This window comes from Ovis aries, chromosome 1, assembly GCF_016772045.2.
Source record: "Ovis aries strain OAR_USU_Benz2616 breed Rambouillet chromosome 1, ARS-UI_Ramb_v3.0, whole genome shotgun sequence".
Classification (NCBI taxonomy): domain Eukaryota; kingdom Metazoa; phylum Chordata; class Mammalia; order Artiodactyla; family Bovidae; genus Ovis; species Ovis aries.
The window spans coordinates 187,571,503-187,588,503 of NC_056054.1; the positions used below are offsets into that span (position 1 = coordinate 187,571,503).

Genomic DNA, 17,001 nt, shown 5'->3' on the forward strand with positions numbered 1-17,001 from the left:
GACTACAGTCTAAATTGATCAGCTATGTTATTTATTATCTGTTCCCTGCTGTTGTGGACTCATCCAGGTTATATTGTACCTCCATTGATACACACAGTTGTCTCTAATTGGGTAGATTGAACCATTGTTATTTTGTTATTTTGAGGTTTTTGCCACTCACAGCCTAACAGAAGCCAAGAAGGAAAGCTACTAAACTCATTTTAAAAGGCTAATATAATCTTAATTTCAAAAACAGGCAATAACAGTACAAGAAAAAGCAATTATAGGCCAATCTATAAACACAGATGTGGTCACATCCTAAATAAAATGTTGACAGAGTTGGACCAGCAATGTATGAAATACATATCATGATCCAGGAGAGTCTGCAGTGAATTTACAAGCACATAATAATAGCAAACATTAGTGTCCATAGATGTAGCTTATCCTTTCCTTCCTTCAAACCAGGGTCCTGAGAGTCTCAGGGATCATCAGACCTGGTGTTGCCACTTCTATTCCTCTTTCATTAGAAAATATTGCTGATCATCTGTTCAAGTGTTTTAAAATTCCTTGTCAAGCCAGTTATTTCTTTTTTGCTGGAAACAATGATAATTATTTTTACTGCTTTCCATGTGTTTAACTTTGTAAGATGTTTCCAGTTCAAGCAAGTAGTGGAGGAAGGGGGATAATCTTAGAGAGATGTTTTGAAAATAATATGAACCCTACCATGTATCAAGGGTTATTCAAGGCTTTGTAACTGGGACTACAAAAATGAAGACTTGCTCCCTAATTCAAGAAATGTATGCTTTTTGCGTTCTTATGATGTATTTATTATCTCTGATACACATAGACTGTTAGGTAGTAAATACCTAATAAGTACTCAGTTACCTGGCGTGATCAAAGACTGAGATGGAAGCAGCATTTCTGAATGGTAAAGCAATGGTAGATTGGGCAAAATTGTCAGAAACAATCGTTTAAGAAGCTGGAAATCACCCAATAGCACACATCAAAAGGTGAAGTTTTGTTTTGTTTTGTTTTTTTGTTTTTTAAGACAAACTAATGAAACTCAGCTAACAGTTGCAGTCTGTGGCATTTTAGCCTGGGGCTACTCTCCAATTATTTCTAATGTGGACAAGCATGTTATCTGCATTATTATTAAAAGTAACAGGTTTTTTTTAACCCCTTTCCAATATGTTTGCCCATATTTTCCTTGTTCCACTAACTAGGAACCCTGGTATAATATATAATAATAGTGGTGATACTGAGCACCCTTGTTTTAAATAAGCACCCTTATTTATTTTAAATTAAATAATATTGTGTCATATGGATTGATGTTTATGCTAACAATTTGGGGATGTTTTTTCAAGGTAAAGATATTTCTTCCTACTCTCATTAAGTTTTTTCTAATTTTTAAAAAAATCTATTTATTTTGTAATTGAAGGATCATTGCTTTACAGAATTTTGTTTTCTGTCAAACATCATTAAGTTTTTCATCACTAGTTTGTGTTAAATTTCATCAAATATTTTTTCATCCATTGATGATCATGTTTTCTGTGTTAATTTATTATTACAGTGAGTGACACAGAATTTCTAATATTAAATTTGCTTACATTCCTGGCAGGAACTCAGCATGATCATGGTGTATTTTGTTTTTCATGCCCTTTGAGTTTGTCTGTTATTTTAGTACTTTCATCTGTTTCCAGGTAGTAGAAAGTTGTTGTACTCTTTCCAGATCCTTTCAGAGTCCTTACCCTTTGCATGTATCTCCAGGATTTCTATACATTTTTATTTCCAATGACTTCTATACACTTTTACTTCCAATAATCAGAACTTCATATTCTTTTTCAGAGACTGCCTGCAGGCTAATGGAACCCATTTTGCCTACAGGCTCAGAGAGGCAAAGGAGAACCTCAGAAGAGCCTAGGAATTTACATTTCCCTTCTGCTCTGAGTGCTGTGCAAGTATGAAAGCTCTAGCCCTTTCTTTTCAGGTCAGGACAGCGTTGGGGCCTAACCTGCAATCCAGAGCTCCCCCGGGGAATCAGGCAGAAGTCGGAGGGACTTTGCTCAGGATCATAGCCTTGCTTCTTCTCCTCCCTCCTATGTCCTACTTCCTCCATGCTCTTCCTGATTCCCTTGGGAGAACTTTCCTTATAAATTACTTGGACACAAATCCTCAACTCAGCTCTACTTCTGAAGACAACTTAATAAGTGAGATGGGCCTTCATACTGTCCTTGTCTTGTTTGAGAATCAAGGTTATTATACTGGGCTTACAAGAATTAGTTGGAAGGTACTCCTTTAAGAATATATATATTTTCCTGATCTCTGCTAGAGTTTGTATAAGGTAAGATTGCTCTGTTCCTTGAAAGTTTAGTATTACTTGCTTGTGGTGAACAAGGATGATGGTCATCTCAGGTATGACTATGTGGTGGGGAGGGAGTAAGTGGAAAGAGGAGTATATTATTCTGGGACTTGTAGAGGATGGAAGGGAAGGCTATTTAAGGAGGATTTTGTTACTGCGTAGACTCACAACAATTAATCTTCCTTAAATTCCACTGAGATGTGTTTGTGTGTGTGTGTGTGTCTGTGTCTGTGTGTGCATGCACTTTCCCATAGGCATTTGTCCCCTCAGAGATAATAGGAACACAGACGGCTGGTCCTTCCTCCGCCTGGATTGGACCCGAGTCTGCCACTAGCTGGTGCTAGTGCCCAGCTCCTCCCTCTGACACATGTCAGAGGAGCTGGAAGACTGATCCCCCAGCTGCAGCCCCTCTGTTGTGATCTCTACCCCCAGGTGCCTTTCTCCAACTGCAGCCGAGACTGCCTGGCAGGGACCAGGAAAGGAATCATTGAGGGGGAGCCCACCTGCTGCTTTGAGTGTGTGGAATGTCCTGATGGGGAGTACAGTGACGAGACAGGTAAAGGAGCAACCCCTGGTGGACATGCAGAGCTCCCTTCACTGTGGGGCCCTGGGCTCAGCAAAGTCCCTGGAAGGGCTGGACTGAGACAGCGCTTAGCACGGTTTCTCACTTAACAAGGTGCGTCTGAGCATCACACTGGGCTGCACACTGAGGGGGATAGAGTCGGAATATTAGATATCTCTGTAATACCATAAAAGTTTACAAACACATCTGTTGCACATCTTTCTCTTACTTCGATACTGCTCTCCAATATTGTTTTTCTTTTCTTAGAGCTCAGTGATCCTGAATAGACAAAGTTGTGTCTGTTCCCTGATTAAGGCAGCAGCAGTGCCAGAGAGCATATCAGGGAATCACCATCTAAAATGAGAGACTGGATGGCAGCAACAAGAAGATGCTGTAGGCAATAGTGTAACATCAAATTCAAAGCTGGGCTAATAGAGCTAAACAACAGAATGATCTCTTAGGAACCAGAGATGTGTGTCCCAGGCTCCAGAGTTAATAGGTCAAGATAGATTGTCTACAGAGTGCCTGGCACTGGACTTACTATCTTATTTATGTTTCTCCTATGCCTCAGTTTCTTCATCTATAAAGTAAGAATAATAATAAACCTATCTTATAGAGTTTGGGGGATTAAATTAGATAAAACTGGTAAAACACATGATAAGTTATAGAGAAATATTTGATTGGCATATTGGAGCACTCTATAAATACTAAATATAATTTTTTTCTCATTATTATTAACTCATTTCATCCTCACTACCATGATGGAGTTATTGCTTCCATTTCACCGATGAGGAAACTGAGACTCAGAATGGTTAAGGAGCCTGACCAAAGTCACACAGCTAATAAATGGCAGGGCCAAGATTCCCATCCAGATCTCTGACTGCAAAGCCCATGCTCCTTTCACTCCCCAAAACTGCACGCTGACTGAGACACAGCAGAGGCTTAATAAACACTTGTTGGTCAAATGAGTCTGCAGCCCCTCTCACTAGAAAGCCATTGATTTGGAATGAGGAAGGCACAGGTCAGAATCGTGGAGTACTTTGCCGTGATCTAAGAGGCTGCTCTGGCGTGTCTACAAAGCCCATCCTTATGTCCAAAATAAGTCAGACTGAGTGTGAATCACTGTGAAAATTGGTGGACAGCGCCAGACCCCCAGTGAGCAGGGCAGCCACCTGTCTGGCAAGACTGATCATTCTGTGCTTGCTGAATGATTGTTTGTACATGAGCAAGTAGTGTTAAAGGAAGCAAGTAGCCCTCCTAGAGTTTGGGACTGACATGTACACACTGCTATATGTAAAATGGGTGAGCAACGATCTACTGTATAACATAGGGAAGTCAGTTCAATATTATGCCACAACCTAAATGGGAAAAGAATTTGAAAATGAATAGATACATGTATGTGTATAAACTGAATCCCTTCGCTATATACCTGAAACTATCACAACGTTATATTGCACAGCTATATTGCAACATGAAATTTAAAAATTTTTCAAAAAGTAGCCCCCATATATACAAACTGGAGGAGGGCATGGCAACCCACTCCAGTTTTCTTGCCTGGAGAATCCCATGGATAGATGAGCCTGGTGGGCTACAGTCCATAGGGTCGAAAAGAGTTGGACACAACTGAAGGGACCTGAGCACAGCACGTATGGCTAAACACACATATGACTGAACACACAGCACATATGACTGATCACAGCACATGTGACTGAGTACAGCACAAAAGAAAAAAAATAGAACCATCAAAGAAACATGAAATTAAGTATATTATTAAGCATAAGTCAGGGTTCAGTACATTATCTGATAATGTAAAAATCACATTTCATCAATAAAGCAAATTTAAAGTTCCCTCATCACCACATTCACACTCACGAATTTCAGTCTCTGCCATGCAGTACTGACCCCTTCATTGCGACATTTTACAGACGCAAGTGCCTGTGATAAGTGCCCTGATGACTTCTGGTCCAATGAGAACCACACTTCCTGCATCGCCAAGGAGATCGAGTTTCTGTCCTGGACCGAGCCCTTCGGGATCGCACTCACGCTCTTTGCTGTGCTGGGCATTTTCCTCACAGCCTTCGTGCTGGGCGTCTTCATCAAGTTCCGCAACACGCCCATCGTCAAGGCCACCAACCGGGAGCTCTCCTACCTCCTCCTCTTCTCCCTGCTCTGCTGCTTCTCCAGCTCCCTGTTCTTCATCGGGGAGCCCCAGGACTGGACCTGCCGCCTGCGCCAGCCGGCCTTTGGCATCAGCTTCGTGCTCTGCATCTCGTGCATCCTGGTGAAAACCAATCGGGTCCTCCTGGTGTTTGAGGCCAAGATTCCCACCAGCTTCCACCGCAAGTGGTGGGGACTCAACCTGCAGTTCCTGCTGGTCTTCCTCTGCACCTTCATGCAGATTGTCATCTGTGCCATTTGGCTCAACACGGCGCCCCCCTCCAGCTACCGCAACCACGAGCTGGAGGATGAGATCATCTTCATCACCTGCCACGAGGGCTCGCTCATGGCGCTGGGCTTCCTCATCGGCTACACCTGCTTGCTGGCCGCCATCTGCTTCTTCTTCGCCTTCAAGTCCCGGAAGCTGCCAGAGAACTTCAACGAAGCCAAGTTCATCACCTTCAGCATGCTCATCTTCTTCATCGTCTGGATCTCCTTCATCCCCGCCTACGCCAGCACTTACGGCAAGTTCGTCTCTGCGGTGGAGGTGATCGCCATCCTGGCGGCCAGCTTTGGCTTGCTGGCCTGCATCTTCTTCAACAAGGTCTATATCATCCTCTTCAAGCCGTCCCGGAACACCATCGAGGAGGTGCGCTGCAGCACCGCGGCACACGCCTTCAAGGTGGCCGCCCGAGCCACGCTGCGCCGCAGCAACGTCTCCCGCCAGCGGTCCAGCAGCCTGGGGGGCTCCACGGGATCCACCCCCTCCTCCTCCATCAGCAGCAAGAGCAACAGCGAGGACCCCTTCCCGCAGCAGCAGCCGGAGAGTCAGAAGCAGCCGCAGCCGCTGGCCCTGAGCCCGCACAACGCGCAGCAGCCGCAGCCGCGGCCACCCTCGACCCCACAGCCGCCCCCACAGTCGCAGCAGCCGCCCCGATGCAAGCAGAAGGTCATCTTCGGCAGCGGCACCGTCACCTTCTCGCTGAGCTTTGACGAGCCTCAGAAGAGCGCCGTGGCTCACAGGAATTCCACGCACCAGACGTCCCTGGAGGCCCAGAAAAACAATGACGCCCTGACCAAACACCAGGCGTTGCTCCCGCTGCAGTGCGGGGAGACGGACTCGGAACTGACCGCCCAGGAGACAGGCCTGCAGGGCCCTGTGGGTGAGGACCACCAGCTAGAGATGGAGGACCCCGAAGAGATGTCCCCAGCACTGGTAGTGTCTAATTCCCGGAGCTTTGTCATCAGCGGTGGAGGCAGCACTGTTACAGAAAACATGCTGCGTTCTTAAAAGGGAAGGAGAAAGCCAGCTCAGGGAGAATCCAGGCAGTTTTCCCGGGATGACCTTCTCCACAGGGATGAGGAACTGCCCCCTGCCTCCCTTCCTCCAGGAAGGAGGGATAAGACCCACCAAATGCTTGGAACTTAGTTGCACTGCTATAAACGACAGTGAATGAAATAATGTCCCCCTTAAAATTAAAAAGAGGAGAGCGGTGTGCTTCTGTGGTTAGGTGTGTCACAGTGCTGAGATCCCTATAGTCAGGTTCGCCTTTCCTATCCCTGCTTCCATTCTCCTCTTCTGTTCTATCCCATCCAACAGTCCAGAGATAAAACCACGGCTTTAAGATACCCACCTATTCCCCCTAGGGTCTTATTTGTTGTTTTTGTTGCTGTTGTTTTGGTTTGATTTTTGTTTTTAATGTTGAAACGTCTGCCGTGAACTTTGCAGACAGCCTGGTTCAGAGACAAACCTGTGCAGAGTGACAGGACCTCATATTGGCCACCACTAGGGTTGAGTGTGAAAGATAGAATGTCGCCAGTGCTGCCCAACACCTTGACAGTGGGAAGAACTCAAAATGTCCAGAGCTGTAAGATGAATTTGTCCCCTCCTATTTATGAAAACTGTTAAATATGTGGTTTCCTACTTGCTGCTGCTGTCGTGTGATGTGGAGAAGGTTAGCATCCATCCTCTAACAGTACGTCTCATTTTGTCCAGAGTGCGATGGTGATGCCATGTTTAGATTCCAAGATCTCAGGAATCACCTCAGACTGCTGGGAAGAGACTGCATGAATCCAATGAGCTGTATCTGTAATTAATATTGTCATATGTAGCTTTATCCTTAGGAAAATGCTTTTGTTTTAATAGTCCATGGACCATATAAACTGGAAAAAATGTCCCAGTCTGGTTGATATAAGGCAGTATTATTGAGTTTCGTTTTCTTTGCCTGCCCCACCACCCACACCCCAATGAGCTAAGCCCTAAATGAACCTTTTCAGGGCCCAGGGATCCAGAAGCTCCCTCTTTCTCCAAATGGTTCCTGAAGTCAGATCCATGCCTTCCCCTGTGAAGAATAAGCTCCCAGTCTCTGACCTCCTACCAATTTCTGGGGTAAGAACATGTGGTTCCAAGAGAGCTCTCGTGGGATATTACTCTTGGCACCCCCCAATGCCGTACTTAGATTCCCTCCAGCAGTAGGAGTCTGCCCAAGGGTAGTTACAAGATTGAATGTTTGTTGTTGTTTTTTTTTTTTTTACAAGATTGAATGTTGAACGGCATACTGCTGAACAGTCAGGTTCCAGAGCTAGAGAGGCCTGGGGTCAAATGCTGGGCTTGTCACTCACAAGTTGGGTGACCATAGGCAGGGAACCTTGACCTCACTCAGCCCCAGCGTCTTTGTGTCTAAAATGGAGGTAATAATCATTCTTTTCCCTCAGAGCTCTTATGTGGGTTAAATGAAATAAATGTATGTAAAGTATTTTAGCATGGTGCCTAGCCCATAGTAAACACGCAATAAATATTAGTTAATATTATTACTGATATTGTAATTTTTTTCACTTGTTTAAAATAGAAACAACACATTTATTTAACCACTCACACTCTAATAACAAACCAATGATCACACTAACTTTCTCCATAAAAAGCCCAAGAAATCTATGGCCCAGTCCAAGGGGTCCTGAACACCATAGCTCATGGTAAAGCCAAACATCAGTCCCCCAAGGGTCCCATGCTCCCCCCACCTCTGTGGTGTCAGAACCAAGATGTCCAGCACCAAGGGAAGGCCATCCCAGTCCGGCAGCCAACTCTCAGATCTCTCCTAATGCTGCTTTTAAGCCAGTCAAAACTGTGTGACGCCACAAGTCTACAGTTCTTGATGACTTTCTGACCATTTTCTTCCAAAAGGGCCACCTTTCCTTGATTTTTAAAATGAAAATGAACCGTGGAAGGGACTTCCCTGGTAAGCCGATGGTAAAGACTGCATGCTGCCAATGCAGGGGATGCAGGTTTAATACCTGGTCAAGGTACTAAGATCCCACATGCCACACAATGAGGCCAAAAGATTAAAAAAATTAAAGTTGAAAGTTAAAAAAAAAAGACTTGTAGGCAAAACACTCTCCGACATACATCACAGCAGGATCCTCTATGATCCACCTCCTAGAATACTGGAAATAAAAGCAAAAATAAACAAATGGGATCTAATTAAAATTAAAAGCTTCTGCACAACAAAGGAAACTATAAGCAAGGGGGAAAGACAGCCTTCGGAATGGGAGAAAATAATAACAAATGAAGCAACTGACAAACAACTAATCTCAAAAATATACAAGCAACTTATGCAGCTCAATTCCAGAAAATAAACGACCCAATCAAAAAATGGGCCAAAGAACTAAATAGACATTTCTCCAAAGAAGACATACGGATGGCTAACAAACACATGAAAAGATGCTCAACATCACTCATTATCAGAGAAATGCAAATCAAAACCACAATGAGGTACCATTTCACACCAGTCAGAATGGCAGCAATCCAAAAGTCTACAAGCAATAAATGCTGGAGAGGATGTGGAAAAAAGGCAACCCTCTTACACTGTTGGTTGGAATGCAAATTAGTACAGCCACCATGGTGAACAGTGTGGAGATTCCTTTAAAAATTGCAAATAGAACTGCCTTATGACCCAGCAATCCCACTGCTGGGCATACACACCGAGGAAACCAGAATTGAAAGAGACACGTGTACCCCAATGTTCATCACAGCACTGTTTATAATAGCCAAGACATGGAAGCAACCTAGATGTCCATCAGCAGATGAATGGATAAGACAGCTGTGGTACATATACACAATGGAGTATTACTCAGCCATTAAAAAGAATATATTTGAATCAGTTCTAATGAGGTGGATGAAACTGGAGCCGATTATACAGAGCGAAGTAAGCCGGAAAAAAAACCACCAATACAGTATACTAACACATATATATGGAATTTAGAAAGATGGTAATGATAACCCTCTATGCGAGACAGCAAAAGAGACACAGATGTATAGAACGGACTTTTAGACTCTGTGGGAGAGGGAGAGGGTAGGATGATTTGGGAGAATGGCATTGAAACATGTATACTATCAGGTAAGAAATGAATTGCCAGTCTATGTTCGATACAGGATATGGGATGCTTGGGGCTGGTGCACGGGGAGGATCCAGAGAGATGATATGGGGTGGGAGGTGGGAGGGGGGTTCAGGATTGGGAACTCATGTACACCCGTGGCTGATTCATGTCAATGTATGGCAAAACCAATACAGTATTGTAAAGCAAAATAAAGTAAAAATAAAAATTAAAAAAAAAAAAAAAAAGACTTGTGGAAATTACAATTGTCAATCTAGATGAAAAGACACTAGAGGGCGTCATGTAGGAGACACAGAGAAGGTCTCACACAGGAGGACCTGAGGGATCTGCTTCCCCAAACCAGACCCAGCCTGCCACTCCCACCCTGTCCCACCTCGGAGCAAGGCCCAGAGCAGAACGAAGACTTATATTTAACATTTTACTTGGCAAAGTAGGGAAAACCACTCAACCATTCAGGTATGACCTAAATCAAATCCCTTATGATTATACAGTGGAAGTGAGAAATAGATTTAAGGCCCTAGATTTGATAGATAGAGTGCCTGATGAACTATGGACTGAGGTTCGTGATATTGTACAGGAGACAGGGATCAGGACCATCCCCATGGGAAAGAACTGCAAAAAAGCAAAATGGCTGTCTGGGGAGGCCTTACAAATAGCTGTGAAAATAAGAGAAGCAAAGAGCAAAGGAGAAAAGGAAAGATATAAGCATCTGAATCCAGAGTTCCAAAGAATAGCAAGGAGAGATAAGAAAGCCTTCCTCAGTGATCAATGCAAAGAAATAGAGGAAAAGAACAGAATGGGAAAGACTAGAGATCACTTCAAGAAAATTAGAGATACCAAGGGAACATTTCATGCAAAGATGGGCTTGATAAAGGACACAAATGGTATGGACCTGACAGAAGCAGAAGATATTAAGAAGAGGTGGCAAGAATACACAGAAGAACTGTACAAAAAAGATCTTCACGACCCAGATAATCATGATGGTGTGATCACTCACCTAGAGCCAGACATCCTGGAATGGGAAGTCAAGTGGGCCTTAGAAAGCATCACTAGGAACAAAGCTAGTGGAGGTGATGGAATTCCAGTTGAGCTATTTCAAATCCTGAAAGACGATGCATTGAAAGTGCTGCAGTCAATATGCCAACAAATTTGGAAAACTCAGCAGTGGCCACAGGACTGGAAAAGGTCAGTTTTCATTCCAGTTCCAAAGAAAGGCAATGCCAAAGAATACTCAAACTACCACACAACTGCACTCATCTCACACACTAGTAAAGTAATGCTCAAAATTCTCCAAGCCAGGCTTCAGCAATACGCGAACCATGAACTTCCTGATGTTCAAGCTGGTTTTAGAAAAGGCAGAGGAACCAGAGATCAAATTGCCAACATCCGCTGGATCATGGAAAAAGCAAGAGAGTTCCAGAAAAACATCTCTTTCTGCTGTGTTGACTATGCCAAAGCCTTTGACTGTGTGGATCACAATAAACTGCGGAAAATTCTGAAAGAGATGGGAATACCAGACCACCTGACCTGCATCTTGAGAAACCTCTATGCAGGTCAGGAAGCAACAGTTAGAACTATACATGGAGCAACAGATTGGTTCAAATAGGAAAAGGAGTACATCAAGGCTATATATTGTCACCCTGCTTATTTAACTTCTATGCAGAGTACATCATGAAAAACACTGGGCTGGAAGAAGCACAAGCTGGAATCAAGATTGCTGGGAGAAATATCAATAACCTCAGATATACAGATGACACCACTCTTATGGCAGAAAGTGAAGAGGAACTAAAAAGCCTCTTGATGAAAGTGAAAGAAGAGAGTGAAAAAGTTGGCTTAAAGCTCAACATTCAGCAAACGAAGATCATGGCATCTGGTCCCATCACTTCATGGGAAATAGATGGGAAACAGTGGAAACAGTGTCAGACTTTATTTTGGGGGGCTCCAAAATCAGATGGTGACTGCAGCCATGAAATTAAAAGACGCTTACTCCTTGGAAGGAAAGTTATGACCAAACTAGATAGCATATTCAAAAACAGAGACATTACTTTTCCAACAAAGGTCTGTCTAGCCAAGACTATGGTTTTCCCAGTGGTCATGTATGGATGTGAGAGTTGGACTGTGAAGAAAGGTGAGCACTGAAGAATTGATGCGTTTGAACTGTCGTGTTGGAGAAGACTCTTGTGAGTCCCTTGGACTGCAAAGAGATCCAACCAGTCCATTCTGAAGGAGATCAGCCCTGGGATTTCTTCGGAAGGAATGATGCTAAAGCTGAAACTCCAGTACTTTGGCCACCTCATGCAAAGAGTTGACTCATTGGAAAAGACTCTGATGCTGGGAGGGATTGGGGGCAGGAGGAGAAGGGGACGACAGAGGATGAGATGGCTGGATGGCATCACCGACTCGATGCACATGAGTTTGGGTGAACTCCGGGAGTTGGTAATGGACAGAGAGGCCTGGCGTGCTGCAATTCATGGGGTCGTGGAGAGTCAGACACAACTGAGCGACTGAAATGAACTGAACTGAACGTTTGATGGCCTTGGTTTTAATTTTTCTATTTGCTTGTTTTAAATACAAGTTTTTATCTCATTTTTATTTTGCTGGTCAAAGCAGCCAAGTGGCAACAGCTACTTTGCAATGCAAAATGCCTTACACTCATCCTTCCTAAGTTTGCTTTGACATGTGGCTCACCCTCAGCTGGAGAGAGAGGTTTCTCAGGGAAAACACACACCATTCACAGTGAGCTCCACTTCACCGAGTGCTTGCAGATAAAGTGACCTCAGAAGAGGAGGCTGACCATCACTGTCCTCTGTCGTTCGTAGCAGGCATGACTCTCACACACAACCACGGTGTCAGTTGTGAATCTGCATTTTTTTCTGTCACAACCTAGTTTCCTTCTCAAATTCCCATTCAGCCTAATGACAGAAACTTCATTTTAGTCAAACTGGGGTTTTCTCTTGAATTTCAGAATGTTCTGAATCAATTTAGATTTTTAGGGGTCTATTCAGAGGTTTCTCCCTTCCCTCTTCCAGGAAGCTTTCTATAGTGTTGAGGAGGTAGGGTTCCCCAAACATGCACAGCTCCTGTTGACATCTATTAGAACATTTTTTTTTCTTTTATCTTTTTTAGATGTGGACCATTTTTAAAGTCTCTATTGAATTTGTTACAACTGTGCTTCTGTTTTATGTTCTGAGTTTTTGGCCTCGAGGAATGTGGGATCTTAACTCTCTGACCAGGGATTGCGCCTGTACCCGTTGCATTGGAATGTGAAGTCTTAACCACTGGACCACCAAGAAAGTCCCTCTGAGAACACTCTTATCTAGCCCTCAGTAATTGTCATGCCTCCATTCTGACATCCTCTGAGACATCCCCAGGGCATACAGTCCACAGTGATTTTTGTGGCTGCATCACTTTGTCCCAACCACGAGGCCCCTCCCAGGCCTGCCAGATCTCTCATGAGAAACCACTGGGGCCTGGGAATTACCAGGCAGGTCTCAGGCTCTTCTCTCCTTGCCCTCCACTGCCAAAGAAATTCCTAATTCCTCCACAGGGTTGTTTGGCAAAAAAAACACTTCCTACTTGCCATGCACTCAGCACCCACGACAGGGATCCAGACATGGGAACTTTCATTGCAGCTGGAGGAACCAAAGTTCTCTGCCACTGTGCTTGGCCCCATTCATATCACCTTTCCAAGATTCCCATCAGTCACATGCAGAACTCTTCCAAAGGAAGTGTGGGAAGGTGGCCTTTGCTCTCCAGCCTCTGGAGTACAGGATGACGTACTGGAGGAAGGTGGGTGATGAATGAGCCAGTCTGCAGTATCCACTGCCCACAGACAAAGCATTTTTTAAGATCAAACACAAAATGAAAAACATACCCTGCTGAGAAAAAATAAGCAAAATTTGATTCCCTCTCATCTTAACAGCTGTGGTAAATCAGAAAGATACTGTGAAGACAGAACTGCAGATGGCATTTTTCCATGAAAGAGAGGCTGCTAACAGATAAAAGAGAGCAAGCAGGGGCAAGTACTCAGGGGGTGGGACTGCAGAGGGGTGGGAGGGCGGGAATTTGATTATAAACTCATTAGCACTGTTGGACTTTTTAAATGATATGGAAAAATTTGTGTGTCTGGGTTTGTTTAATAGCCTGGATACATAATGCCCAATTGTTTAACAGTGATTATGTCTAGGTGTTAGAATTATGAATTCAAACTTATTTCCTTAATATTTTTCTGAATTTTTTTCTAGGAACATGACTTACAGTAAAAGAAAAAAAAATCTGTTTCTTAGATTATCAAGTGTGATCATATTACAGTCATATTTTTTGTTTGCACTTTTTTTAACTTTTTATTTATAAATCATTTCAAGCTTATATCAGTTTTGCAAAAATAAGCAGTCCAAAAGACATCTGTACCCCTTCTACCTAGATTCACTTATTATTAACATTTTACCTCATTTGTTGTCAGCATTGTGGTCATTTAACAAAACATGATGCACTCTGAAGTGTTTGTGGGTGAGATCATAAGATGCCTGGAGTTTACTTTAAAAACCACAATGGGGAAGAAAACATGTAGGGAGAAAGATAAGAAAGAACAGCAGAAAGTCAATGGCGGTTGAAGCTTCAGTTTTCTACTATTTTTTTATATGTTTCTAAATTTCCATAATAAACAATTTAAGTTAAAAGACAGCCAAAGGATAAAAAAGAATCCACCAGTCAAAAAAAAAAAAAATCACACCAAAGATGTCAATAACTTGAGTGGCCCTATTCCTCACAATTTTTTGACTGGTGGATTCTTTTTTATCCTTTGGCTGTTTTTTATCACAAGAGAAGCTAGTACATCAAACACACAAACAAAAAGAACCTGAAAGTCTGCCAAGCAACTAAAATTTTAGTTGAAAAACAAACCAAGAAAAATTCAATGTAAGACCTTCACAATGAACTTCAAAGAGCAACTCTTTGGAGCATATCAGAAAGGCCTCTTGGAGCTTGATGAGACACAAGTCTTCCCGGATCTTGATGTGATCTATTATGATCTTATCCTTAGTTGAACCAACTGTGGGCTGCTCAAGTTGTCTGAATTATCCTCAGGCAATTGGTTTAACAGATCCCTCTTAACTTATGCACCAGTAAATGTTCTTTTATGAATATACTCCCAGGGAAAGAAGCCAACAGGCAGCAAAATTAATTAGTACCTATGTGTTCTGGATACATGACCTCCATGCCCCTGGTCATGTGCAGGGAGGCCTACAACCCGGCAAGCACAGACACACTGCAGATGCGGACAGGAAAGCGTCCAGACACCCATCACGGGGGTGGCAGAGGAAATTACACCATGATCCGTTGCAGAAGAGCCCGCCCACTCACGTCAGATACGACAGCATGTGCATGAGGGCAAAGCAGTAATCAAACTTAGAGATAACAGCAAGGAAGAGAGCAGAAGATAGACTCGAATGTCCACACAGAATAACATGGAGAGCAGAGAATACAGGGAAGGAAAATAATTTATTGTTTGCTTCTTTCTTTTGTAAAGTTACGCAACTTCATTGAAATGAGAGAGGCAGGGAGAGGAAACAGGAACAAACGCACCCTTACCTGAAGTGCGTTAGCTGTGATTTAAGGACTAGTAAAGCCAGGGTCCAATGGAGTGTGAGCTTACATGTCGCTTCAGTCGTGTCCGACTCTTCACAACCCTATGGACTGTAGCCCACCAGGCTCCTCTGTCCATGGGATTCTCCAAGCAAGAATGCTGGAATGGGTTGTCATTTCTTCCTCCAGGGGATCTTCCCAACCCAGGGACTGAACCCGCATCTCTTCTGTCTTCTGCATTGGCAGCCGGATTCTTTAGGACTAGCACCACCTGGGAAGCCCCAAAACTTCCAATGCAGAACAAACAGATACATAAGGTTGCAGTGGGACTCATGTAAGTAACTAGTGAATCTTTGTCTAGCCACTTCTTGTCACAGGCAGAATCAGTTCAGTTCAGTCGCTCAGTCGTGTCCAACTCTTTGCAACCCCATGAATCGCAGCACGCCAGGCCTCCCTGTCCATCACCAACTCCCGAAGTTCACTCAGATTCACGTCCATCGAGTCCGTGATGCCATCCAGCCATCTCATCCTCGGTCGTCCCCTTCTCCTGCCCCCCAATCCCTCCCAGCATCAGAGTCCTTTCCAATGAGTCAACTCTTTGCATGAGGTGGCCAAAGTACTGGAGTTTCAGCTTTAGCATCATTCCTTCCAAAGAAATCCCAGGGTTGATCTCCTTCAGAAAGGACTGGTTGGATCTCTTTGCAGTCCAAGGGACTCTCAAGAGTCTTCTCCAACACCACAGTTCAAAAGCATCAATTCTTCAGCACTCAGCCTTCTTCACAGTCCAACTCTCACATCCATATGTGACCACAGGAAAAACCATAGCCTTGACTAGACGGACCTTAGTCAGCGAAGTAATATCTCTGCTTTTGAATATGCTATCTAGGTTGCTCATAACTTTTCTTCCAAGGAGTAAACGTCTTTTAATTTCATGGCTGCTGTCACCATCTGCAGTAATTTTGGAGCCCCCCAAAATAAAGCCTGACACTGTTTCCACTGTTTCCCCAACTATTTCCCATGAAGTGATGGGACCGGATGCCATGATCTTCATTTTCTGAATGTTGAGCTTTAAGCCAACTTTTTCACTCTCCTCTTTCACTTTCATCAAGTCAGAATAATGGCCCCCAATTTTATCTGGGACCTAACCCTCGGAACCATTGAATATGTTATGTTACACGGCAAGGGAGAATTCAGTTGCATATGCAATTAAAATTGTTAATCAGTTGATCTTGATATAGGGAGAGTTCTGGATTATTCAGGTAGGCCCAATGTAATCACAAGAGTGCTTATAAATGGAAGAGAGAAGCAAGAAAGTTAGGGTCAGAGGCAGAAATTTAAAAATGCTGTGCTGTGCTTAAGTTTCTTTAGTTGTATCCAACTCTTTATGACCCCACGGACTGTAGCCTGCCAGGCTCCTCTGTCCATGAGATAATCCAGGCAAGAATACTGGAGTGGGTTGACATTTTCTTCTCCAGGGGATCTTCCCGACCCAGGGATGGAACCACATCTCCCATGCCTCCTGAACTGGCAGGTGGGTTCTTTACCACCAACACCACCTGGGAAGCTCTTGAAAGTCCTACTATATACAAAATAAGTAAGCTATAAGGATTGATTGTTCAGTACAGGGAATAAAGACATTATTTTATAATAACTTTAAATGGAGTATAAACTTTAAAGGTATTGAATCACTATGTTGTACACCTAAAACTAATATAATATTGTAAATCAACTATATGCTCCAATTTTTTTTAACTCTATATAATTTTTTTAAAGAGAGATTCGAAGATGTTCTGCTGCTGGTTTTGAAGATGGAGGAAGAGACCACAAGTCAATGAATGTAGGTGGCTGCTAGGAAGCCAGAAGCAGCAGGAACAGGTTTTCCCCCAGAGGCTCCAGAAAAGGGATACAGCCCTGCCGAGACCTTTCTGGACTCCTGACATCCAGAATTAGAAAACAACAAATGTGTGAT

The 17,001-nt window shown here is 43.5% G+C and overlaps 1 protein-coding gene and 1 long non-coding RNA gene across 5 annotated transcripts in view; one reads left to right on the plus strand and one right to left on the minus strand.

The window, feature by feature from the left end:
* Nucleotides 1-7,868, plus strand: part of CASR (calcium sensing receptor) — a 93,143-nt gene extending 85,275 nt beyond the window's left edge. For all 3 annotated transcript variants that reach the window (XM_027956319.3, XM_042232141.1, XM_042232135.2), the window contains exons 6-7: nt 2,771-2,894; nt 4,826-7,868. In XM_027956319.3, coding sequence (XP_027812120.1) covers nt 2,771-2,894; nt 4,826-6,348 — 1,647 coding nt within the window. In that variant the 3' untranslated portion in view covers nt 6,349-7,868. The remainder of the gene's footprint in view (nt 1-2,770; nt 2,895-4,825) is intronic.
* The window catches only part of LOC114108801 (uncharacterized), a 72,104-nt gene that overhangs the window by 26,215 nt on the left and 28,888 nt on the right, over nt 1-17,001 (minus strand). The window lies entirely within an intron of this gene.